Raw genomic sequence first — 26628 nt, 5'->3', positions numbered from 1 at the left:
ATACATGAAGTGCACACTTTTCTAAAAGGTATATGAATTCTAAGAATTTAGAAAGATAAAATGTTCATAAGTAATGCTCAAAAAGCAAATATCCCCCCACAGATCACGAGCGGACTAGTACCTGCACCCCAGAGGCCTCCTCATAGCCTGTCAATCTGACTTTGATGATTCTGAACTTTATAAATTATTTATAAATATGATCATATAGTATGCTTCATTTTAGTTTAACCAGACAGTAACTTCATTTTTAACAAAGAAGAAATATTAACTTTCTCTGAAAGTGAGGAGGGCTGGGGCAGCCAGCAGAGCTCATTTAGGCAGCCTCCGCGCCCACCTGGCCGACGACTCCCGCGACGCCCCCAGGAGGCACAGGGTCCAAGCTAGTGGTGACGCTGGAGTCACACAGGCCCCACCTCCCAGCTCACCTTCCGCAGAATCTCTCATATTTGCAGAGGTGGAATCGGGCTCACTTGTCTTCAGCTGTGAATCTTCCGTTTTGTTTCCTTTGCTTTTATTTTCCTGGGATTTTTTCTTCCCTGAAACATAATGGGGAGATATGTATGTGTGTGTGTATATATATATATATATATATTTTTATTTATTTGTATTTATCTACCCATTCATTCACTTGACTATCACCCTGAATTCCTGAAGGAGAGAATTACTAACCCAATCAAAGCAAACTGCATTTCTAGACAATTATCACTGTAGATTCCTGAAGGGAGGGGTGATGAATATGGAGACTCTTAAGTGACGTCAGAGAAAAAAGGAACCCATAAAAGCCCGTATTTTTGAGACTCCTGGGCATTAGGTCCCCGCACAGCTGTATTAACCATCGAAAGTACTGACATTCTGTTCTAGAAAAGTTAACAATATTGATGTCAAAGGAAAATGAGGTAATGAGTTTCAATACCACACCAACAAAAAAGGAACTGGTAGAAGTCTGCTCCTTTGTAAGAAGCACATTAGAGGAAAACCTAACAGTAAAGCCCTGGGCCTTTTAGTCACGACAGGATTATCTGTAATTGTTAACATGAAACAACAGGAGCAGAGATTCCGCCGCACTGAGAGGCGCACACGTGCGCAGTGGCTCAACTAGCAAATGCAGAGTAATTATGAATAATTCACGATCAGCCAGCTCGGCGCTCAGGGCCTGAGGGACTCGGCTCCGGGTCCAGCACGAGTCAATATTCCATTAACAACTTGGAAGGTGGAACTCAGGAAACACGAACTGCATTCCAAGCGATACTGGGCTCAGAAGATAAGATTAAAATGCAACACATTCTGACAAGCTGGAGCCCTGAACTAGCCCCCACGACCCCCCCCCCCCCCCCCCCCCCCCGGGACGAGCAGTCCCGCTGGGGAGCACCAGGGCCGCAGGGCTCGGAAGCTCCGTATCTCTGGGATGTCACCAAACCTGCAACCCTTCTTTCCCATTGCTCAGAAGCTGGACTTATTCTTGCTACTTTCTGCTTCCCAGTTCTCAGATTAAGGCCAGCTCCCACTCTTCCTTCTGCGCCGCGGGCCCTACCAGCCCGGGAGCTCCTGGAACTCTCCCTTCCCTTTGGAAAACGAGTCGTCTCAAAACAAAGTTTGTTCCTTAATAACCAGTCATTTAATCCGTTGGTCTTAAAAAGCAAATTCCCAAAATACCATTTTAAATCTCTAATTCCTCAGTCTTAAAAAAAAAAAAAAGAGCACCAACGTACGCGTTTGCTCAAATAAATTCCCGACATGTCTGCCGGAAGAAAGGCAGCTAACATGGAACTAACATGGAACTCAGGACACAAGCACGCGCACTTCTCTGGAGCCATGCTGTGGTGGGAACAGATGCCAGGAGTCTGCAGGGATGCAGCCCTGATGCCCTGTGAGGTGACTGGGGGTAGGGACACCTGCATCCTGGTCAGGGGGCTACCGGTGCACCCCACTGCAGGCTGCAACAGGCAGCCGGGACCTCCGGAGCACCACGCAGAAGGAGTGAGCTCCTTCTGCTGAGGGGCTGCCCAATGCAACAGAGGATGATGAGTAGCTCTCCTGACACACTCCCCACCACCCCCATGCACCCCCACCCCGGCTGTGACAGACAGAAGTCTCCAGAAGTCGCCACTGGGCTAAACCTACATAATAAGCGTCACCTGGGTGCTGCAGTTTAGACATTTCTTAAAAATTTGAAAGTATTCAAATAACATTAATCAACCAATTTTAAAAACTAAGGAACAGGGCAATTCACCTTTGTTGTAAACACTGACAGTTTATGATAAAAATGAGTGTACTGCAGATCTAATCACACCACTCGTTCAGGGAACTGAGGGTTATCTGACAGAAGAACCAATTTTCTCAGATTTTAGCTGGAGCCATCTAACCCTCGAGTTACTTCCAGGAAGACCGCAGACTAGAGGGGGAAAGGCTATTTTTCAAGGTCAGACAAATTCAGAGGGGCTCACGAGCCCAAGCAGAATGGAGTTAGAGCCAGGCTGTTCTAACCTGACTCCCGCTCGGAGTGCCTGGCTCGCAGGGTCAGACACCGCCACAGCAGGTGCTACAACCTGCTACATATCCCTCAAATCAGTAAATCTTTCCCCAGATACTTATTATCTTGTTCCACAGGTAATCAAATTAGAACAAAATAAAAACCACAATAGTCTGTCAGTGGCTTTTACAAAGTGGGGTGGGGTGCCTGGGCGGGGGTGAGGGCAGCACCCCCACGAGCCTGGTAAGCACCTGCGTGCACTTGCCTGAAGGCCCCACCTAGGGCCACTGTCAGCTGCACTCCGTGTGGGCTAAACAAGATAGACAGGAATGAAACACGGGCAGGCACAGTAACAATGTGATGGTGTGACACACCACACATACAAGATGAAGAAAATGGGGTGAAACAGAAGGAAACAGCACTTCTTTTCCACACGGCAGGGTCTTAGCTGCTGCTGGGTGACCAAAGCAGGACATTCACTCAGGTCCGGCCAAGCCTGCGCCCTCAGCAACCATGGCCGCAGCACCGGGTGCCATCCTGCTGAAGCACCCAAAGGCCGATCCTTCCCACACCACAAAGACACCCAAAGATGAGGTGCCACCTGCCGGAGGCCCACAGCTCAATCAGTTCACAGGAAAACCCTAAGATGACCAGGCTATCCACGCTCTTCCTACAGCAGTTATTTAAGACCAGTAATGGCCTAAGAATATTTTATTCTTCACCAAGCACTTTCCAGCCATCATTTCATTTGGTTTCATGGACAAATGGGGAAAATAAAGCAGTATAAAGGCTTGCACTGCATTTGTAGCAAAAGAACAACAAACTGGAATGTATTTTGTTTTCCATTTCAATTTTATCTTATGTCAGAAGAAAGTTATTGCTCAAAAGCACAGAACTCCATCTGAGCAAGTTAATAAATTTGCTTCGCCATTAAATAACATCAATAAAACTTGATTTTCCAACAAAACAGAGAAACCCGACAGCCATGACGACTACTTAAAGACAGTGTGGAGCACTTTTCCACTGCTGCGTGGAATTTAAGTTGCAAAACCAAAATTGCCTAAAGCATCACATGAATAATTTAACCTGGGTCTGGACTATGTTCTGCTATTCTAGTAAACTGGACAAACACAAGAATATTCTAGAGAATAATCTTTCACTTTAAAACGTTCAGGCATTGGAGGAAACGCAAAATTCTAGCAGGCTTCTTCATGTAACATAAAAATTCATCACCACCAAGGCCTGTGCTTTTGGTAGTTGAAATGAATTAAATCTGGAACCACAGCACACCTCCTGCCTCTGAAGCACGATGTCCCAGTGCCAGGTGGCAGCGGCGGCAGGGCAGGCCTAAGATGCATTCCCAAGCGGGGGGTGGGGGTGGGCGCATCCATGAGAGGCCCCACCACGCCAGGAAGGGCCGCCCCAGCACCCGTGCCCACAGGAGCTGTGCCTGCACCTCCACCTGCTCCCACACAGGAGCCCCAGGGCACCCTCCCCTCTCTCACAGCACCACCTGCCACCTCTGACCTCACAACCATCACGAACCCTTTCGGACATTATTTACCCCAAGTATCCCCTTCACACCTGATGGTCTGGTAGAGTCCATGTTCCCACAACCACTCGCCAGCCTCAGGACAGCCCCTAGCCTCCCTCTGAGGGCTGCTCCTCCCCCAGTCTCCTCCTCTCCTGCCACCAGTACGGGGTCCCCCACTGGAAACCCGAAGCGTGAAGCCCAGCTCTCCTCCAGGTAGAAGAGTCTTAGGCAAAGCGCTGGACGAGGCTGAGGGCCCTGGACCCCGGGGAGTGGGGCTGCGCAGCTGCGCTAACCGGTCAGAGGAGCGTGGGTCTGGAGAAGGAGCCTTGAGGTGGCATCCGTCTGCCTTCCACTTCACAAACACCGTCTTGCACATCCTCTCGTGCTAAAACCCCCACTTTCTCGGCTAAAACTCACCAACCTGTACCCCGTCTAATCTGCTTCCCAAGCCCGGGGCTCAGCAACCTGTCAGTCAGCAACTCGCCTGAGTTCTCATTCCACCCCCAAAAGACAGCAGGGACACGGCACCGGCACTCCAGGCAGGACTGGGAAGTTGGGCATAAGCACACGGGCACCATACAGACTCCCGGTTCCTGGAAGGTGGGGCTGAGATCCCAGAAAGCAGGCCGCCCGGCACCGGCGACACACTGAACGCCTGGGTTCAGAGGGAAGTCAGGGCTCCTGGGTGGGTGTGAACAGGGCGGGAAAGAAGAGGCCAGAAGCACATGCACACAATTCAGCCTTACACAAGCGACAAATGGCCCATTTCAAATCCCTGATGAGGCTTAAACGCCTGGCCACCCTGAAATCCTCCAGGGTCACTCACAGGACAGGACCCGGGACCTGGGGCAGCCATCCCCGCGAGTGCTGTGCCTGACACTGGCCAGAGAAATGCCTCGCCAGGTCAGCGGCATCACACACAGGGGCATCCACGGGACCATCAGGAGTGTCACAAGTGGCCACACCAGGTTAGCGGATGCACAGACCAGCGAAACCGGCCACCCGAGTCGTGACGACCGCAGCATGCCACCTATACGTCTCCTAGCATTCCTCTTACGCTTAAAATAGCTCTGAAATTGGCTGATAGTAAAAAATGCTGCTAAGTTCCTTGGACATAATTTCAAGTCTTTTCTATAGTGAAACTCACCAAAAACTGTAATCTTGGAAGCAAGTTATAAAAATAAAACCTTTCTGGCTTTAAGTTGTTCACGGCATTAAATCAGGACTCAAGGCACTGCTTCCAAAAGAAACAATGGAAAAGTCCTGGACTTTTCAGAGCTGCAGATCACACTACAAATTCCTGGAATATTAGCATCCTGCCAGGGGGTACCCAGCCTTCGTTACTCTGGAGGGTCCCTGATCCCCAACTCTTCCCAATGTCAGGCTAATGCAAGAACAACAAAGATCACATCTGAAGGGCGCTTTTCATTTTTCCATGAAAGGCTCTTAGTGGCTTTAACTGGATAACTCCGGATACTGAAATGGGTTGGTTCCCTAAATACACCAGCAAATTCAAATTCAGAAGGCATTACATCTTCCACTCCTTGGAATTATACTCAAAAAGTCTTGTGCCACGACCAAAACGATTTGAGAGACAAAGTAAATACCTCTGAGTCTTCCACAAGCTGCCACCCTGTTCTGTTTCATAATTTTAACTTGCAGGATCCTTCTCAGGGATCAGGCTGCTGAAACAGCCTTTATTTTACAGGGGAAAAAAAAAAATGTATCTAGAATCTGAAAACCTTACCTATAAAAAGTGAGCTGGCAACTCCAAAGAACTTAATTCAAGTAAAGGTGTCAAGTCTCCTGTGGCCAAACAAACCAGGCTGGGAGCAGGGAGGGAGGTGGTGAGGTGCCAGCGCCTGGCAACTCCTAAAACAGAGGGGACAGTCACACCCCTGAGAATTGGTTATTCTCAGCTAAATGGAAAAGTCTTTTTCTTTCTTTCAAACCCATGATAGATTTTACAGTCCTACATTCTGATGAATTAACTACAAAATTTAGTTTAAAACTATTTTCAGGAAGTAAAACAAAACCTGGATATAAACCTGAGACAAGAAGCAATGGCAACGCTTAACACTCATTCCTTACATTTGTTTACAGAAAAACTCAGAGGAACAACTCAGTATCAAAATATCACTGATCAATAAAATCAGGCCACAGGATGTCCACAGACATAAACTGACAGGCTCGACATCGAGACACTGGCAGATGGTTCCAGTGGGATTTATTGATGAGGGTATGATACATATTTCCTGTCTGTCTGTTCTGATTTTCCTAGGTGAACATGTGGCTACATTATACAAAAAAATAAGTGGATGGTTTTTAAAGAAATACCTACAAAAATAAAATTAATGAGACAACTGAAAATGTCTATTGGATGAGATCAGTATATGCAATTTTTTAACAGTCAAACTTGGAAGACTTCAGCTTTCTACTTTTTCTGCACAGCAAAATGACTGCAGTGTCTCTCTGCTCTCCATCTCCTACCTGGAGAAGCCAGGGTAAGTGTCCAGAAGAGAAGAGCACTTTCCCCAGAAACACCGCATCCGCCATGGGCAGAGCAAAGGAGACTTAAAAGGGACTGAACTACTCCTGAGATGCCACCCAGCAGCTCGGCCGCTGAGGCGGTCCAGGCACCCCGGGGCTCTCCCGCTCCATCACGGGCACATGGTGTGGCACTTCAGACACAAGCAACTAGCTGCCCCTTCTGAACAGTCACACACCTAGTATTCTTATTCTCGTCTCATCGCACTTGATTATTATTCCCATCATTACTCAAATAAAAAAATTCTAATTTATAGAATCATGTTGACTACCCCCATGCATAAGCTGAGGGCCAACGTTTTGTCAGGAACCATGAAAATCATGAGACTATCATGCACTAGTTTTTATTTGCAGCTCCTAAAAATGCTAAAATTAGGCAACAAGTTTATGAGTACGCCATTTTTTGGTAGAGGTTTAGGAAACTCAAGTATAAAGATGAGAATTTACAGAGTCTAAAATATCCAATCACTTGGCTCTATTGTAAAATGAGGCACTTTTTAAAAAAAAAAAAAAAAGATTTATTCATTTATGCATGCAAGCACTGGGGCACAGGCCAAAGGTGTGGGGGTGAGAGAATTCATCAGAGAGAGCGGGGAGCAGAACTGGCAGATCGAATGAAATCCACTGCTGAGGGGAGCAGCGGGGAGACAGGAGAGGTCTGCTGCGCCATGTGGGTTTCTCCCTGGCTGGGGATTGAACCCGTGCTGCAGAGGCTGCGGATTGCTTCATAGTGCGGTGTTTAACCCCTTGCACCACCAGGGAGGTCCCACATAGGCACTTTTATTCCAGTACAGTAAAATTTTTAAGACTCTTCATCACCACAGCTAAACAATGTCATCTCCTTCTGCCCAAGGCCTGTCTTCCGGTACCTTTCACACCAGATGTGCCGCCAACTCACCTGTCTCCTGCTCCCAAAGCAAAGAGCGTGTGTCTGCAGCTCATGCATGCCCACGCACGCACGGATCCACCCTCGCTCATAAACCCCACGCTGCCCAGCTGTCCTTCAGATACAAGAAGCATGAAAGGGAAATGGCTATTTTAGAAATCACAAATGACATTTAAATTCAATTCCGTATTTTTCTGTTATAGAGCCCTTCACCTCAAAACAGAATTCTAGCCTATTCGACAATGTACCTCATCCTCAGAGCACAGCTGCGATCACACTGCTGTTCAAATCCTGCCCACGCCACTTCTGGCTGGGTTACAATTGTGTATCTTTACGTAATTCACAAAACTTGCGGAACCGTGATGAAGGAGAAGTATTGTGACCATCTTGTGCGTGTGTGTGTGTGTGGGGGGGGGTACCCATTACCTGCAAGGCGCTCTGGAAGCGCTGCATGGAACACACACGTATTACGACAAAGGTGTCTGCCCGCCAGAAGCGACGAGGGCAGCGCCAAGCCTAGCTGCGGAAAGCCAGCCCCTGTGCAGAGAGGCCCTACTGGTGTCAACAAGAAGCGGAGTTTCAGGGGGAAAGATGTTCCAGGGAACCTGTGTTTTGCTAAGAATAAAAAGCGAGGAGGAGGGCAGGGCAAGGAGGCAGGGCAAGGGGCAAGTGTGTTGCCAACAGCCCTGTCCAGCCAGGAGGTTCGGGGGATCAGGAGCCTCCTCGGGCGCTTTGGGTTTTTCTCAGACACCAACGCGGAGACGCCGGCCTTTCAGAAACACTCAATTTCTCAGTGCTGGGCTCCAGGGACCACCCCTCACGGCCCCGGGGTTGAGACTACGACACGTCTATCTTTTGCCAGTAAAGGGGTAAAATAAAGCCTCAGGGAAGAAAGAGGAAGGGCTCGCACAGGACCGAGGCTTCAGACACAGCCTCCTCCGCCAGACTCAGGCTGCAAGAAAGGGTCTCTCAATCCAGTGACTCATTTCTGCTCCCAAAGGGTGACCTGAACCCTCCCCCCTGCAAGGTCACCCATTTTTCCCAGAAAGGGCTGACCCCCGACTCAAGCATGACACTGAACTGGGTTCTGCTCTCCCTCCCCCGTGCTGGGGAGATGATCTCAATAAAGCAGGTCCTCGAGGGACGGTTAGTCCCTGAAAGACAGAACATCACAAAACCGAAATTCACAAAACCAAGCCTATCTCACACAACCCTGGGCCACGACGTGATTAGTGACAATTATCGTGGCTCAGGGCAGGGAGCACCAACTGTGATGCAGACTGGTGACAAGGCCCTGGGAGCGTCCTCGGGAGGAGAAATGGAGCCTGGCTCACAGTGAATGGAATCAATGTGAGGATCAGCCTCAGAGGATTCTCCTTAAACGAATTACAGAAACCCCATCCCTATCAGTCTGAACTGCTGGCACGTGTTCCTTCCTATGAGGACATTGGTATATGACCGCCAGTGTTTCGCTCATCTGTTCTCTCCACCTCTTCACGCCCTCCCACCCAGACAGCAACATGGAAATGTCCAGGTCGAAGAGGACAGAGTTTAACCAAGGAAAGAATTCTGTTGGTCACCAAGATCCCCATCAACATATACTAATGCTCTAACACTAGAAGTGTTGACTATAAAAAATACATAATCTTCAAGTCCGCCACTCACTGATGTTTACTGCTTCTTACCAATTCGTTCTCTGTTCAGCTTCTAAAATGAAAACACATGGCTTCACGTCAGCGGGTCTTCATCTTCCAGAAAGGAGACCGGAGAACCCTTGGGGAACCAGCTAATACTTCAGGACCTTCTCCCCAGATGGTCACACCCTGACATAAACGTGACCCCTGGGAACCCGAGGACCCCCGCCGGCACACACCAAGCTGGAGCCGGCGCCAGTGCGCACCGACCGGACTCAGCGCTGTGGGCAGCATGGGGAAGGCCGGCTGCATCAACTTCACTGGTGGCTCCTCTTAAGAAAATGGCCATCTCAACACTTGTTCTTTCCTGATTTTACATGCAGAAAACTGCACAATGCCGGGTTTCCTAATCTGCCACATACAGCACTGAAATGGCTCCCACAGTTACTTCCAAGGTTGTCTGATCACTTCATAGCCAAGAAACTATATCCAGTATCTTCCAAGTCTTCTCTGCATAAAATCTGGTACCAACAGTTCCGCAGAGTCATGAGTAGTGCGGACCACAAAGAGGTTACGACAAAAGAACAAAAATGAAAGAGCAACTAGTCATTTGGGCAGCAAAACAGCAGCAAAAGGGGTTCACTTCTGCCGGGGTCCAGAGGCCCGCTAAACCCCAACACTGCAAGCACAGGCGTCCATCTGAGTTCAGGGAACTAGTGACACGAGACAGCTGTGGAGACAGCCATGGCAGCACAGAGTCCCATGTGACTCTCCCAAGTCATACTGTTACCAACTGTGGGAGCTGGGGGGTTGAATCCGGTAACTCCACAAACAAGCCCGTATGACTGTTTCCCCAACTCGACTCCACCCAGCTGCCACGCACATTTCGAGCTCGTTTTAAATAAGCAAGTTCTCCATCTGCAAAGTACCAATCAAGTTGTATTTACAACAGAAGCCAACAGTGAAGCCTGAACATTATGTTTAGTGGACTTCGACACTGAAACGGGGTGGGGGTGGGGGTCGGGGCAACAATCATTCACCATGAGATCAGCTTCCCAGGTCCACATACTTGTTAACAATTGCGCGTGAGTTTAGAGGGCCCTGTCACTCTAAGACCGATGGTCAGAAGCTATTATGAGAGCATCATTTTCTCTCAACGCAGCATGTTCTACACGCTGCTGCACCACGACCATACCTTGGCAGACACCAGCAATTCACTTTATTCCCAGTCTGAATTCCTGAACTTGTCATTTTGAGGGAATCAAAATTGCAAATAGGGCTTTATCAAGCTTAGCACTCAACTGTGAATCTTGGCATCAAGCACTCTTGTGATCACACCTAGAAAGGAGAAGCTACTTCCTGGGATAACACATTTGGCAGCTAATAAAATGCCTAAAAACAAGCAGATTTGGAACTTGACACCCCTTGTTCAAAAACCCACGACTGACCACTCACTCTTTGTTGCGGGTATCGGTAATTCTCAGTTCTGGTGTGAAATCCACCAAAAATGACAGTCCCTGTGTAAACAGACAAGACGGCCCATCCACGTAGAGCTCAAAACTGCACAAACCAGCACCACGCTGCCTGCAGCAGAAAGCAGCGGAGCCAAAAAGGAGGCTTGGTGTCCTGAGGCGGCCGTGCGCCTGCCGGGGGCATGAGGCAGGCTGTGGGGGTCACACGCCTCACAGGGACTCCCAGGGCCTACCAGGAGCCAGCAGTCACACCCCAGTCCACAGAAACAGGTTCTCAAAATCTTATATTGTAAATTCAAAATTAAAGCCAACACCAAACCAGAAAGGCTTATTTCACACTTCAAAACTGAAAGAATGTAAACTGAACTGAAGAAGTCAAACAGGAGGTAGTCAGGAAGGACAGAGATACTGCATCTAAGGGTTTCCAGTGTTGAAATTTAAAAACAGAGAAAGAAATTGCACTGCCGTCCATTCTAAACTGTACTGCCGCTTCCAACAATGCATATAATTTGGTTTTCAGGCTGTAAACACGGGTGAACAAACCAGTTTGCCTTCATTTTTGCGGCATGTGGTGTCTCAGGAAACCTACAAAAGACAGCACCAAAAGGCAGGATTTATAAGTACAAGAAGGAAAGATTATCACTGAAGCTTTACTAGAAATGGGAGGAAGGGGGGCAAAGCTTGAGTCAAAGTGGTATTTATCACTTTCCTTTTTAACCAAAGCAAAGATAATCCTCCACAACTACACAGCTAATTCACCATTGGGTTTTGGACATCCAGACCACGATTCAACGAATAAAACCCTGCCTCGTGCCCACGGGCAGGCACACGGCCGCCTCAGGACCCCAAGCCTCATCTTGGGCTCTGCTGCAGGCACCGTGGTGCTGGTTCATGCAGTTTTGACCTACGCATGGACAATCTCCTCGTCTATTTACACAGGCAGTGTAATTTTTGTAGGACTTAACACCACTGACATTAACCAAAAAGTAAAAGTGAAACTTTTGCCAGTTTCAAATTAGCAAGGATTAAAGATGTCATAATCCTCTTTTAGAAACTGGTATTTTTATATACCACACACACGCTATCATTTCATCATTAGAATAACTCTTACCTCTGAAATTAAATATTCTTTTCATATTAAAAAATATTAACATTTAAAATAAACTTACAACTATCACCAGCTTACTGCTAAAGTTCCATCAAAATATTTAAATTTCAGGGGCCTCTCTGATGGCACAGGGGTTAAAGACACAGCGCTTATCAAGCTATCGCCAGCCACTGCAGCACGAGTTCGATCCCCAGCCAGGGAGCTACCCACAGGGCGCAGCAGACCTCTCCTGTCTCCCTGCTGCTCCCCTCAGCAGTGTATTTCAGTAGATCTGCCTGTTCTGCTCCCCACTCTGTTTCTGGTGAATCCTCTCACTCCCTCCCCATCTCTAGTCTACATCCCAGCTCTTGTGTGCATAAATCTTTAAAAAAAATTTAAATTTCAGGATTAAGAAAAAAAAATAGCTATGATAAATGCTTCAGAAGGTTGAGTTTCCCAGCCTCTTACCCACAGACCCACCAGGACTTTCTCAACTTATACCCAAATTTTAACCTTTTAAATAAAATTCCCACCTAATTTTTAGAGAAAAAGGAAGAGCAGAAAAGATAACGCTTCAGAAATAGCGGGAGGACAGGAGCTGGGGAGGGAAAGCAGATTACTAACTGCAGTTTGGCTGTGTGTGTGTGTGGAGGGGGTGTGTGCGCAGTGTGGTGTGGTATGGTGAGTGTGTGTCACTCTTGTGGGTTGCAAGGGAGTGAGGTGCTGAAGATTTACTAAGTCTTTAAGGAACAATTAAATAAAAGCACTCTCAAAGTTTCATGTACAAAAGGCCATTTACATTTCATTATAAATTCAAGAAGTTTTAATACTTCCGCACACACACATACTCTAAAGACACAATTGTGGGATAAATACAATTAGGAAATCAGCCCCTGTCTCTCATTAGGATTAGGAAGACTCAAGAGAGCAGAGAGACAGGTCAGGTGACTCCTTTTTTGCCCGTTTCCTTTCAACCTTTCCCTCCAGAATGACTCAGGCCACAGAACAGGAAGAGCTTTTATCTGCAAACAAAACCTCTATAGAATGTTCTGCTCCAAATGGTTGAAATAAAAGCCTTTCCCTAAAGAAAAATGTCAAAAATTAAGAGTCCCCCCATAAAGATATTGACAAAAAAAAAAAAAAATCCAACCAAATTTCTATCTTCTGTTGGTATCCCAGCACAACACAGTGAAAGAAACAAACAAGCATGACTTAACTCAATTATATTCACTCATCAGAATCACACTTGCAGTTTCTGGATTTTTAGGGTGCATGCTAACGAAAACATACTGCGATCCCTAACATCTCAGCTGAAAATCTTTCAAAGCTGTATTTTCCTCAGCACACAATATGCTGCTGCTCTCAGTGAAAGAACAGGGGCGCAGAGGAGCAAGGGGTCGGTGTCAGCACCGGCTTCTTGAAATTCCCAGGAAGGCAAATGGGCACACCGAGCCCCCAGCTCCTGCCGGGGGCGCTGCAGGAGGAGGCAGGTCAAAGCGATGTCTCACTTCGAGCTCGTGGTTTCTTGACTGATTTCAACAATAACATAAAACTAAGAGATGAAAGTCTTGAAAAGTCCAAACCGACAAACATGTCATTAAAAAAACAACACTTAACCGACAACAGTTTGCAAGGGATAAAAATAAAATGTGTTTTTAGAAAGTGTATTTGGGATGCTCAGAGGAATACAATAAATCTCTTCCATCCATAACCCCCAAAGCAAGACCAAGGGAAGCTGCAGCTTGAGCGTGACTCAGTTTCCCAACACTGAGTACCTGGCCTCATCACACTGCTCTCGTCCTTCAGGATCAAAGCGTGTGCCTCTATGTGGGTGGCAATTCTAAGGTGAATAATGAGAACTCACCTTGGCTAATTAACACAAACAATAAAATACTGTCCTACTTTGGAAACATGAATAAAAACCAGATTTAGGCAAGGTGGAGTCGAGTGATGTGTAGGTGGGTAAACTTGGGCAAACCTTGTTTCCCCATGGAGCACCCCTTCCTCGTCTGCAAAGGGGGATGACAATGATTAACCCAGAAGTCTGACTCTGCAGACACCTGGGAGGAGACACAGCAGGGATCTAGTGTGGAGCCACCACCGTCAGCATCCGACGTGGACACACTGCGTGTGCTAGGAGGCACAGACCAGAGGCCAACCGCGAGATCAAGTCACCCAGGACACACACAATGAATGAATTCAACCGAGAACTCTTGACATGTCTGGCGCTGAGTGGTAAAAACAAAAACTGTTTCTTCCAAGTATCTATCTTTTTCACTTTGAGAAACAGTCTTGTTTTCCAGTAACTCTTGCTTCTCTATCATTCAGCTTCCCCTAAATCAAACAAATTAACTTCCCTCAACTATGTCAACCAAATTATTGACATTAATAAATTCAGATTTTATTCCCCCCACCTCCTCCTGACCCCTAACAAAGGCAAATTGGAGAGTTGTCCTTGCAGCACGCACAGCAGGAGCAGATCAGCCGGATGCCAACCCAGCACATGAGGTCGTCGGAAAGGGCACAGCTCAGTTCTCCACACAATCTGGACCTAAAAGAAACTCCTCAACTCTTAGCCCCCAGAGTCTCGTTTCAGGGGCATTTATCCGAGTCCTCAGTTCTTTAGAGACAAGTAAAAAATTATGCTCTCCTCTTAATTCTCCTATGAGCATAGCACACACACGTAACAACCCCCCGTAAGTAAACCAGAATGTTTAACTGCCAAAAAAAATATTGTTGGTTTAAAAAACAATAATTAATCCATACTTTAGGGGGAAAGCCTCGTATTCAACCTATGGAAAGCACATAAATTGTTTTTTTGCTTTTGAGTTACAACTGCATTTTTTAAAAATCAGATAAACTATTTTGAATGCATTAGGCGAGCACACTTACGTATGGTCAGAGGGGTGGGAAGTACCCAGCGATGTGCAGACTGAGCAGTACTCATACACTCAATTATGGTATGTCAAATGGTTTTTTATCAAGGCCTACAAAAGTATGCTTGCAAATTCACCATGAGAAGTTGAAAAATTTATAAAATGCTTTGAAAATGTTTAGTTTATCCACATCATTTCCCTCTGAACAAGCTTATACGTAAGTACAAATCAAAGGCATGAAAACAAAAATATTGACCAAATTACTTACCTAAATTTAGAGCAACTCAGTAGCATCAGCAGAATTTTAAAAAATTCTAAAAGAGGGCCTCCCCTAGTGGCGCAGCAGTTGAGCGCTGGGCTGCGAAGCCTCTCGCAGCCTCTGAGCTCCGGTTCGATCCCTGGCCACGGGGTGAGGGTCCCACATGGCGCGCAGACCTCTCCTGCCGCCCGCTGCTCCCCTCAGCAGTGTTTCGTCAGTCTGCCTGTTCTGCTCCCCGCTCTGGCTCTGGTGAATTCTCTCACCCTCCCGCGCTTCTGACTGTACCAGTGCTTGTATAAATAAATAAATAAATCTTAAAAAAAAAATCTAAAAGATTCCAAAAAATTAGAGTCAAAAAAAAAATCTAGAAGAATCAAAAAAATTCTGATTCTCGCTATTAAAAAATATTAAACTGTCTGAACTTTTCAAAACAGACCAGGGCAACAGGAGCTGCAACAGCCCGACAGGCCACTACCACCAGGGGCAGCGCCCGCCCTCAGCAAAGGCAGCACTGGCTCGAGGGGAGCTAGAGCTACAGGAGGGGCGAGGACACTTCCCCGGGTTCCAGGTGACAAGCTAGTAAGCCCATGGCGTTTAAAGCTGGGGCCACATTCCCAGAGGTACGTCTCCACCCCAAGCACCCTACATCCTGCTCCAGCCTTGCAAACAACCACACCTCAGTGTCTGTCAGTAAGTGGGCACAGGACCTGGTCTGCCCACTGGGCACCCAGAACCTCAGGGCCCATCGGCCATCAGTCTCAGGCACCACGGGCAGGCCTCTGTCAGGACATCAATCCCCCAACAATGCCACCGTGTCCTCTGCTTTTATCCTCTGATCATACATAATTTTAAATGGAACAAGGGCTGCCTCTGCCGCCGGCCTATGGAAGTGGACACACAGCAGCCCAGTCTATTAGGTAGAGGAACAGGCCTGGGTTCAAGTTCTGGCACCTCACTAGGTCACTCTTCTTTCCTGGAGAGGGTGGAGTGCCGGCTCTGCTGGCGCTCACTACTCTCTTCTGGCTGCAGCACCGCCCTCCTCTGCCAGGCAGAGCCTCTAGCAGCTTGTTTTCTACCTGCTGTCCAGCAGTGCCCTGTGATGGAGATTTTCTCCACCCTACACACTGCTCTCTCTTTCCTCCCCATCGTGAAGCAGCATCACTGCCTCACCCGAAGGGCTTCTACTGACCCGGCTCCCTCCTCCCCTGTGCCTGACCAGGCATCACACCCATAGAGGCCCCAGCGAAGCTGAATGCACTGAGCTGCAATAACATGGACCCTTTCCTGGACCCTAAACTCTGAAGTTTTACTCTTCTCTTCAATCTTCCCTACCAACTGGCCACTAGCTTCCAAAGCCTGACAGAAACACAGCCACTAAGTCCATCTGCAGAAGTTTCAAGGTGGCCCCCACTATGCACCATCCCAGCAATGAATTTCCCAACTGGCTACTGGCTGGGTCCCTCTTCCTGGAGCGCTCACCCCTAAGGCTTGTCACGGGGTAGTTCTGTGGCGTTGAAGTCACAGCCTCCGAAAAGCCATCTCTTGGCTCCCCAGCTTCGGTCACCCTGTGCCTCACCCGCCCTCACACGCTGCCAACACTACAGGACTTATCCGTTCCCTGCTGGCTGTGGCCCCCACACGCTAATTCCCAAGGGCAGGAACCTCTGTCATTTTGTTTTCTGCTGCAACTAGAAGAGCAAACGCTTTTAAGTAATGGGAGGGGGACCAGTCACCCGCTCCCACGTCTCTGACCTGCTCACAGTCCCAGTGCCTCCTGCACACTCCGCATGTCCTCCCTGTTCCTCCTGCATTCTGAAAAGTGCCCATCCTGCACCCTTTCTAAACAGACTCCCTGCCATGCCAGCACCCCCCCCCCAACCCCGTTCCCTTTTCCTTCCCTCAAGGTCAACAGTCTCCTGGCACTGCCATTAGTTTAGCGCTTTTTAAAAAAAACCTGCCTCTGTGGATCTCTTACCTGCCTCAATTGACTTAAGTTTCTACAGGCGTCAGTTATTCATCACCTTTGGAGAAGAATTTCAAACATGTACAGCCTCAAAATACCTGTGTGTTGTTCAGTTACCAAGGCCTTTTATTTGAACAATTTTGATTGTAAAAAACAGACAAAAGATTTCTTTAAGTTGATTACATTTTACCAGTTCTGTACTGAATAAAGGCCGCCTGGATAAATACCATGTGCTAGCTGCTACCCGGCGGACTCTCCATGCTCTTTATGAAGGAGGATGTGCAGCTTAATTCCTTGAGGAACACGCTCTTCAGAGTGTTTCATCACAGGTTTTGCTGTTAACTTTCTTTCTTCTTTACTGTCCAGCTGTAAAACTACCAGCTTCTATAAATAACGCTGCTTCCTATGCTCTGCCGTGCTCCTGAGGGCACCTGTGAGGGGGCAGCACCAGCAGGGTCGTACTATTAAACCCACTTTTAAAGCCAGGGAAACTGGACCTCAAAAAGCGACAAGGTCTACCCAGTCACACACCTGGTAAAAACCCCTGGGCCCTACATTTTTCAAGTCGTCCACTAAGCCCATTTGTGGAAGGCACTGCTGTTCCTTTAAGATAAAAAAACTTTCAATCTCTCCTTCCTTGCAGTAACTAACACAGGACAGAGAGGGAGAAGATAGTAAATATTGCTAAGTGGGATTTTTTTTATTTTATGTCATAGATGATAATCTTCCTGTGGTTCAAATTAAAAATAACCTGACACACCCAACACTAGAAACGTTCCCTTTCCCTCTACCTGAAAAGTTTACTCTGTCCCAGCCAAGGACAAACTGCTCATGTCCAATCTCATTACAGGGGCTGCTCAGACATGTAGGAAGTTAAGCTGAATCACAAAGCAGAGAATCCAGAATTTTAGCTGTAAAGGTCTAATGTACGTACAACTTTGGCCCCTGGCAAAACTGCATGCTCCCTGGGCAGAGACAATATGAACTGTGTTCTCCAAGCACTGCGTACTTTTCCTCTTTACAGGTCTGTGTGTGTCTTTGTTGGCCAACAACAGGCCTATTTCATGCCAAGCATCTGGGAGCACATCGGTCACTTACAGATTTAACGTTCGTCTCCCACAACTATAGGCGCCAGGAGAAGTCACTACCAGGTCTTGCTCATCATCGTGCTGGACAACCTGGCAGGGTGGGTGGCATGTAGCAGGGGCTTAACAAACACACTTAAATGAATGAAAAAATGAATGAGAGAGAGATGAGGCCACAGTGTAGTAAAGGAATCGGAGCGCTTCACTGCCCAGAACACACCTCCTGGTCCACTGGTGAGCTGATGAATTCTGAAGGGTGCCACCTGCAATGCACAACTGTAAGCACAGCAGCTGTCACGCTAAGGCAACAGGGCCCAGAACGATGAAGAATTCCACCCTTTGTTTCCTCTGCCTGCCCTCCTAACTGAAGGGAAGTTAGGTCCACTGTCAACTTACGGGTCAGCTGCATGTCTTCCGACATCTGGCTTTCAAAAATGCTAAATGAACACTGCGGCTGAGTGAAATTTACGTCCATTTACTCTGACATCACTGCCTAGAAAGATATTTAAATAACTGAAGTCACACATAAGACCTAAATAGAACCTAAAAAGACCTAAATAGACCTAATATAAAAAGTTCTCTATTTCAGATCTTCGCAAGCTATAAATTAGCTTTTGGAGTGTTTCTTTTAAAAGCCAAAAAGGTTTGTCTCATTATATAAACACTCCAAACTTTGGGTCATAAAGAGCAAACAGGTGGGCCTCCCTGGTGGCGCAAGGGGTTAAGCACCACACTATGAAGCAATCCGCAGCCTCTGCAACACTAGTTCGATTCCTGACCTGCCAGAGAGCAACCCACATGGCACAGCAGACCTCTCCTGACTCACCCGCCGCTCCCCTCAGCAGGGCATTTCAGTGGATCCACCTGTTCTGCTCCCCACTCTGTTGCTGGTGAATTTTCTCACCCCCCACACCTCTGGCCTGTACCCCAGTTCTTGTATGCATAAATAAATCTTTAAAAAAATAAAATAAAACAAGAGCAAACAGGACTCTTTACCAATAAGCTGATCAAAACTGAATGTAAGTTCCAAGAGTGAGTTTCATGCCAGTATTTTAATTGAAGCCTATGATTCAGCGGGTTATGTGCTGCTCAGAGTAGTTAGAAAAATAACAGGATAAGGAGAAATATGAACTACTTCACTCAAAATAAAACCCAGCAACCTAGGCAAGTATAAAAATGAAAATGTGTAAGTTCATATATCACCAATAAAACATAAGGTTAAGTTTCTTCCTCCATACCCAACTAACTTAACAGAAAAAAAATAAATAAAAAACAAAAAGCAGACTGTACCGAAATTTTCTAAATATGCACACCAAAGCATGCTGAACTGAGAAAAAGTCTTAAAGTTGCTATTAGGCTACGAACATATACTTAAACAGACGAGTTAGTTGGGCTGAGTGGCAGAGGAAAGACTTCCCCTCTCTCCTTTAGCCCCTGCAAATCACAACTTACCTGGGAAGGTCGGTGCCATCAGTTATAAACAAAATGAGTACTTAATAAAGGAACAAGTTGAACTATGTGAAGAACTGGCAAATACGCATTATCCACAAAATCCCAATACTTCTAAAGAACTATTCTTTCTAGAGCCTGATCAAATGACTCAGTCTCAAAGCATTAACCACCTACAGTTGGGCCAAAATCAGGTCCAAAACAATGTGGATTTAGTAAACGGCCCATAGAGTGACCCCTGGAGTTAGTCGTATTTGTATCAGGCCACAAAATACAAAGAACACCTACTGGGAAAAGAACAGACTTCTTGATTATAAGTACTATTTTTATATTTTTCCAAAATCAAGTTCATGTTATGATCTTCCTTCTAGCGTGACTTCCACCGCGCACTTCGCGATGTTCTGACAACAGCCCGAGCTCAGGGGCTCGCGCGGCCGAGGGAGGCGGCGCGCGGGCAGGTCTCTCCCCGGCCGGGCTCCGCGGGGTCGGGCTTCCCCCGCTGCCGCGGTGCGGAGCCGCCGGCCGGGGCTCCCGCCCGGCCCCGCGGAAGGCCCCCCTCCCGCGGCGCGGCCGGGCTTCACCTTTTGTGTGAAAACACCCCAAACTTACGCCCGGCGGCGCGGACGCGGCAGCGCGGCGCGTCTCCAACTTGGCCGCGCCGGGGCCGACCCGGCCGGTGCCGCGCGGGGCCTCCGCCCGCGGGTGTCGCAACCGGGCGGGCCGGGGGGGCGGGGCGGGGGGCGGCCGGGCCGGGGCGGGCCGGGGCGGGGCGGGCGGGGGCTGCGGGCCGGCCCCGTCCGCCCGCGGCGCCGCAGCCCGGACAGCGCGGGCCCCGGCGGCGGCGTTGGGCCGCGGAGCCGCCGGCGCCGCCGTGATTCAGCAGCGGCCGGGCGGGCGCGGCCGCCGAGTCCGGAAAAGGTCACGCGCCGCGGGCGCCGCCCGGCCCGGCCCGGCCCCGGCGAGGCGGCGGGGGGCCGCGGCGGGCGCCTACCTTTGCGGGCCCTCGGGGAGCCGCGCTTGCCGCGGGCGCTGGCTCGCTCTTCCTCGATCGCCGCGGCTATCTCGGGGTTGTCTTCCCCATTGTACCAGACCAGGAGCTCCTCGCCCGGCGCGATTGGCTGCGGGAGAGAAGAGACAGGCGCCGGGCCAATCAGAGCGGCGCTTGTTGGCGGGCGGGGCGGCGCGGCGGCAGGACGGGCTCGCGGGCGGCGCGCGCGGGGCCCCCTGCCGGCGGGAGGACCGCACGCCCGCGCCCGCCCGCCCGCCCGCCCGCGGCCCGCGCCGGGGACAGCGGGACTCGGGTCCATCTTGCCGGGAGGTCTCAGCCGGGGACAGGCTGAGAGGGTTTCATCAAAAGTAAAGCGGAGTGAGGGGCGGCAGGCCCGGGAAGGGCCGCGCCGAGAGCCCACGCCCGCCGCCCGCGGCCGGGGGCGCGGCGGGCACGTGGGAAGGAGCGCGACCCCCGGCGCCCCCCGCGACCACGGCCACCGCCCCCCGCGACCACGCCCCCCCCCCGGTCCTCGCCCCCACCCGCCCTGCCACGGGGACGTCAGGTGCCTGGATCACCTTCAGGGTTGCAAAGGCCAGGAAGGACGGCCTGGGGGTGCTGCCTGCTGCCGCCAAGCCCCGTCCGCAGCAGCCGCGGAGCAGCGCCAGGCCGCTGACCGCCCGGAACAGGGTCCTGAAGCGGAACCCCACTGGACAGAGGTGGAGGAAAAGGCCATGGGGTTCTCCTGTTCCTGTTCCTGGACTATCAAAACCAGTGACATTCCCAGCGGGTTCTACTAAAGTCACTAAAACCCAGTGACTAAAAATCCACGCGTCCACACTGATAGACACGAATGTGGGAGTGAATGGACAACCACCAAGTAAACAAGTAAGGAGGAAAGCTCCTCCTGAAGGAGGTCTAGCCCATGAGAAAGAAATCAGGAAATTAGAAAGTCACCGGGAGGCAATCAACATGGCAATAATTGATGATGGCATGAATCATGGATGGAGGCAAACAAGTAGGTGAAGGCCTGAGGAGTGAGACTATGTCAAAACATCTGTGCAGAGTCTCAAAACATCTCTGCACAAAACATCAATTACAAAGGGAAAAAACACAGAGAGAGACTGACATCACCGGCTTGCGCGGAAAAGAACAAAGCTTCACTTCTGGAGACTTCTGTCCAAAATATAAAACACGATTTCATCGTGATGGCGCACAAGCGAAGCCCCAACTGGGATGTTCTACAAACCACTGATCGGTTCTTCTCCAGACTAAAAGGTTATAGAAGACAAACACCGAGGTACCATTCAAACTAAGGCAGTGAATGCAAAGTTTTTGACTGGAACAAAAACAGGAGTGAGGTGTGTGGGCCGCCTAACAACCAGGTCCGCTCCTGGATCCCGCCACAGCCAAGCTCACAGAGCAGGATGCCCTCCTCTGGTGTTTTCTGGGGTAGAGGGTCCCAGCTAAGAAATCCATTTGGAAACATAGCAGTTTAGCCCTCAAAAGAATTATGTTTCCATCTCTACAGAACTCTTGTATAAAGAGTCCAAATTTCATAATATTCTAAATTCTTTATTTTTAAAAATTTATTCATGCATAAAAGAACTGGGTTGTAGTCCAGAGGTGGGAGGGAGGGGAGGCAGTGAGAGGACTCACCAGAAACAGAGTGGGGAGCACAGGGCAGGCGGATCTACTGAAATACACTGCTGAGGGGAGCAGCAGGCAAGACAGGAGAGGTCTGCTGCCGCCAGGTGGGTCAGCTCCCTGGCTGGGGATCAAACTTGAGCTGCAGTGGCTGGTGATAGCTTGATAGTGCTGAGACTTAACCCCTGTGCCACCAGGGAGGCCTCAAAATATTCTAAATTCTTTTAAAATAAAACAAGCCGAATAACTATAAGAAAGAAAATAATCAAAATCAACAAACAACTATGAACCAGAGATACTCTATGGAGGGTGGGGGGTGGGGGCGGGGAAAGGAGGGCTTGCGGTCAAAATAAGGGGGTTGTAATTGTATGGGGAATATAAAAATAAAATTTAAATTAAAAAAAGAAAAAGAAAAAAAAGCCACTGTTTCCTTTGCTCCCCTATCCCAAGGATGGCTAAAAGATGCAGTTTTCTTAACTCTGACCAAAGTATAATTCCCCTTCTCAAATCAATGATATCTAAACCGAAAATCTTAAATCAACTATAAGCTGTTCGTGAGTTAAAATGATTACAGACATTTGTTGGCATTCTGATAAATCAGTGTTTCTATTGAAAGAATAGGCTTTTTAAAAAGCCAAATACTAGTTCCAAACATAGTTTATTTCTCTAATTTTTATGTCTCCTATTTATAATGTGTTGATATATAAAATCTGAAATGTTCAGGGTGTGCTGAAGTATATAAAATCTTAAATAAAACTAAAGTAGAAAAGGAATGAAGAAGATTTTATTCCTGATCTAGTGCCAACCCACGCATCACAGCCAAAACAGTGCTGGCAACACCTGCAGGACAGGCTGGACCCTCCAGATTCAAGGCGACCATGCCCATGTCCACTCATTGCATCCCCCTCAGAGCTGAGAGCGCCAGCACCCAACTCTTCATAGGAGGGTACTCTTGGCATTGTAAAACAAAAATTATAAAAATATGCCAGAATCTGTTTTTCCTCCAATCTAATATGAAATTCCTTAATGATTAACGAGCTGGGGAACAGCTAGATGAAGAGCCTGACTTGTTTAGCTACTGAACAACCATCACAATTGCTAGTGACTAAAATTATTAGAGAGTTGTGTACTTTCCAAATTCATGAAGTCAGCTACATATATAATAGACCTTTATGAAGAGGCAATAAAGTATTTTTTAAATCTGTCTGCTTCTGTGCTCTACTGTTTTTGCTTCTGCACTGCTTAGTACGTTTAAGATTTTATAAGTCAAACTTCAGAACACACACACGGAGGAAATATAAACTCACATTTTAAAGATTAAAGCTAAAGTACAAACACCTTACTTTTTATATAAATGTCTTAATATTTTAAAAGCAATAAAAGCAAAAATAAAAAGCAATGGAAAGACATCTTCTAAGTTTTCCTTTAGGTTTTGACAGACTTAGATAACCAAGCATACTCTCTTCTCTTAATAGCAGTAAATATAAACTTTAGATTTTTACCAGTCCAATTATGAGAACAAGGTCACTAAGAAATACTAGGTCAGAGTTAGAGAAATACTCAGAATGACACAAACACCAACCACTTGTTTACCTACAATCCACTTCCCAGCACCATCTTTAAAAAGTCACAGTTCAGACCTCAGCCCCAACTCTCAGATTAATGGGTGCAGCGACAGCTAAAGCACATACTCTTCCCCGTGGCCACTAAGTCAGAATGTAATTATCTGTACGTAGCAAACCAGGTAGCTGAGGCACAGAAAGGTGAGTTGGCTGAGGGCTGCAGGGCCAGCCAGGATTAACCCAGGCAGTCTGGCCTCAATGGTCACGCTCCCAAGCCCTGTTCTCTCTTGCTGCTCCATGTTCCCAGGACCTGCTGCCAGAGAGGAACACGGCCGAACCTCAAGTCTGATGAAGGACCTGCAATGTGTCCTGATGCCCCGCTGGACTTGCTCCCCCATGGAAACCTCATTTCCTCTATCCAGAGTCTCACCTTCATCCTCTTGCTACTATTTTACCTCCGCCAGGATTCCACACCTCACTGAATCAACCATATGTACTCACTTTAAATCAATTTGAAAAACAATGAATTCCTGAATCCAATTTTGAATCCAATTTCGCGCTCCTGTGTATAGCAATCCCTACCAGTCAATCATGCCACTGCAATCCAACAGAAAGAAAACAGGCAAGAAGGTGGCAGGCGAATGAAATTTCCTCCAAGACTGGGAGCAAGGACGTGGGTACAGCTGAGATCAAGGGCAGGCCAAGAGGCTTCAGATGCCAAGAAAACAGCGAAGGGAAGTCAAACTCTCTCTTCTGATCTCAGAGGGGGTCGTGATCCCCCACGCGCCAGGCCCAGCCCCGCAGAGCTGACCGCCGTTGCGAAGGCGTGCTCATGGCGTTTGCAACTACACGAAGATCCTTCACTGCCCCCCATCTGTATCTTTAATGGACTTGAATAAAGAGAAATTTGCATGAAGCAATCTAAGCAGCAAATATATCTACTCCCAAGAGGGACAACCATCTCCTTTAGAGCCTCAAGACTTGCCTGCAGGAACACTGCCATGCATGATGTGTGCAGATTTGCCGCCAAGAGAACAGGAAAACTGGGGCGGCAGCCGCTCTCCTCACTTCCTAATGCAACTCCCCAGCGTGCCCGCTGACTTCCCTGCCAACTCTAAAGAGTGACTTTCCTCTCCTGTTCATCTCAACAATGATGTTGAGATGTCTCCAAACACAAATCCTACAGAAGGAAGAAACATATTTTGTTTCATTTCCATTCTGAATCAAATTTAGGGACCAGAAATGCTAATCTGAAGCTACATACACCGAGACTAAGATTGTGTCTTCGGTTAACACAACCGCCGAGGCTGCTGGGAGCTTCCTGCCCGTCAGGCAGTTAGTTGCCCACGCACTGTCTCTCAGGGGTGGTGGTGGGGGCTGCACACTTAACTCCTCAGCAGCTGTGAAGTGCAGTACGTGACTACTTGCCACCACCCTCCCGCTCCCACGCCTTACACACGAGGGTGGCAGCATGTATTTAAAACACAGCCTTTCTGGGCCTCCCCTGGTGGCTCAGCGGTTGAGCGCTGGGCTGCAAGGCTGCCCACAGCCTCTGCAGTGCCGGTTCGCTCCCCATCTGCTGGCGAGGGTCCCACAAAAAAACCCAAAAAAACGGCCTTTCAAGGCATTGACAAAGCTCTCAAGTAGCACCCTCTCAAGGTCTGCAAAGGCGTTACTGTCAGTCGCCACTTAGCATGGCAGCGGTGCAGAGTACCTCACACAACAGCAGGTGAGGTCTAACCTTTCAATTCTTACCTTTAAAGTTTTATAGTAAATGGCCCGGTTGATTTCCAGCGGAAATAAGTTCTGCTCTTCGCCGGAGCAAGCCCAGTTCACATAGCGCAGCCAGTTCCCCTTGTCGGGGTCGGTGGCATCAATGCACATCCATCCCAAGTTTGGGTAGTAGACCTTCGAGGAGGGAGGAAACAGCTCTGTTAAAATGGGAGTCTTTAAAATGCCTCCATTTCCAACTTTAAGCCATTCTTTTTCCTTACATATAAAGCATTTCAATGAAACAAAATAAGTGACAGAGAAAAGAAAAATACAAAATGAAACAACTGAGATCCAGAAGTGTGTGATCCTCATTAGCTACTGTCCTATTTGGGCTTGCTGGAGAACTTCTTTCTCCTAACCTTGAAGACATACAGTTATGATTCTTAATGCTCTCAAAATGCTCTGTAAATATGGTGACAGAGAGAAATGACAACTCTATTCTCTGAAGGGTAAGTCAGCGGGAGACAGGTGGCAGCAGTGTCCCCACAGCACCAAGCCTGCTGAGCTTTCTGGCTTGTTATGCAGGTCAAGTGCAGGGCCAGTGCTGCCGAGCCACACAGTCCAGCAGGTCCCTTTACTTTAAAGTTGACAGGAACACCAATGCCTTGAAAGGCCCTACATGAGCCTCCACATGGGTGACAGAGGATACGATGATTCTGCAAACTCTGCTGACCCTCAAAACATCTGCCAGGGCAAGTGTCAGGACCAAGGTGCCATGGAACACAGCTGGGAAGTGCCAGTGTCTCTTTAATTCTCCAAGAAGGAAAAAAACAAAACCTGACCCCTCCCTCTTCAGGAGTCACAGCAAATCTCCTGCCAGAAGCTTCCCCTGACCACCCACTCTCAGACACTCCCTCCTCCAGACACTTATTCCTCATCTTTTTTTTTTTTAAAGATTTATTTATTTATTTATACAAGCACTGGGTACAGTCAGAAGCGCGGGAGGGTGAGCAAATTCACCAGAGCCAGAGCGGGGAGCAGAGCAGGCAGAAAGACCAAAGCACACTGCTGAGGGAGCAGCGGGCGGCAGGAGAGGTCCGCGCGCCATGTGGGACCCTCCTCTGGTGACTGGGGGGCAGCTGGGGATCGAACCAGCACTTCAGAGGCCACGGGCAGCTTCGCAACCCAGCGCTCAACCGCTGTGCCACCGGGGAGGCCAGGCCCTATTCCTCATCATTTTAAAGAAAATCTATTTAGTGATGATTTTGAACTTTATCTCTGTAAATACATGCAACCATACACACACACACATACACACACACACGTTTTATTTCCCCAAAACTAGACTGTAAAACACTTGATTAGATGCTGAAACAGGAATGCAGAATCAATTGGTGACAGGTCTGCCGAAGAAACAACACAGGAAAGAATCTGGATGCTTCTATTTCTCCCCTTC

General features: G+C 48.3%; 1 protein-coding gene across 1 annotated transcript in view; it reads right to left on the bottom strand.

Moving 5' to 3' along the window:
• Positions 1-26628, bottom strand: part of PRDM2 (PR/SET domain 2) — a gene marked incomplete at both ends in the record, with an annotated part of 90446 nt that overhangs the window by 30158 nt on the left and 33660 nt on the right. The window contains 3 exon segments of the mRNA XM_084244079.1: positions 426-536; positions 20254-20380; positions 25215-25367. Coding sequence (XP_084100205.1) covers positions 426-536; positions 20254-20380; positions 25215-25367 — 391 coding nt within the window.

This window comes from Talpa europaea (genome assembly GCF_964194135.1).
Source record: "Talpa europaea genome assembly, chromosome: 9".
In the NCBI taxonomy this organism is placed as follows: Eukaryota; Metazoa; Chordata; class Mammalia; order Eulipotyphla; family Talpidae; genus Talpa; species Talpa europaea.
Note: the sequence above shows the minus strand (reverse complement) of the source record. Positions and strands in the feature narration are given on the sequence as shown.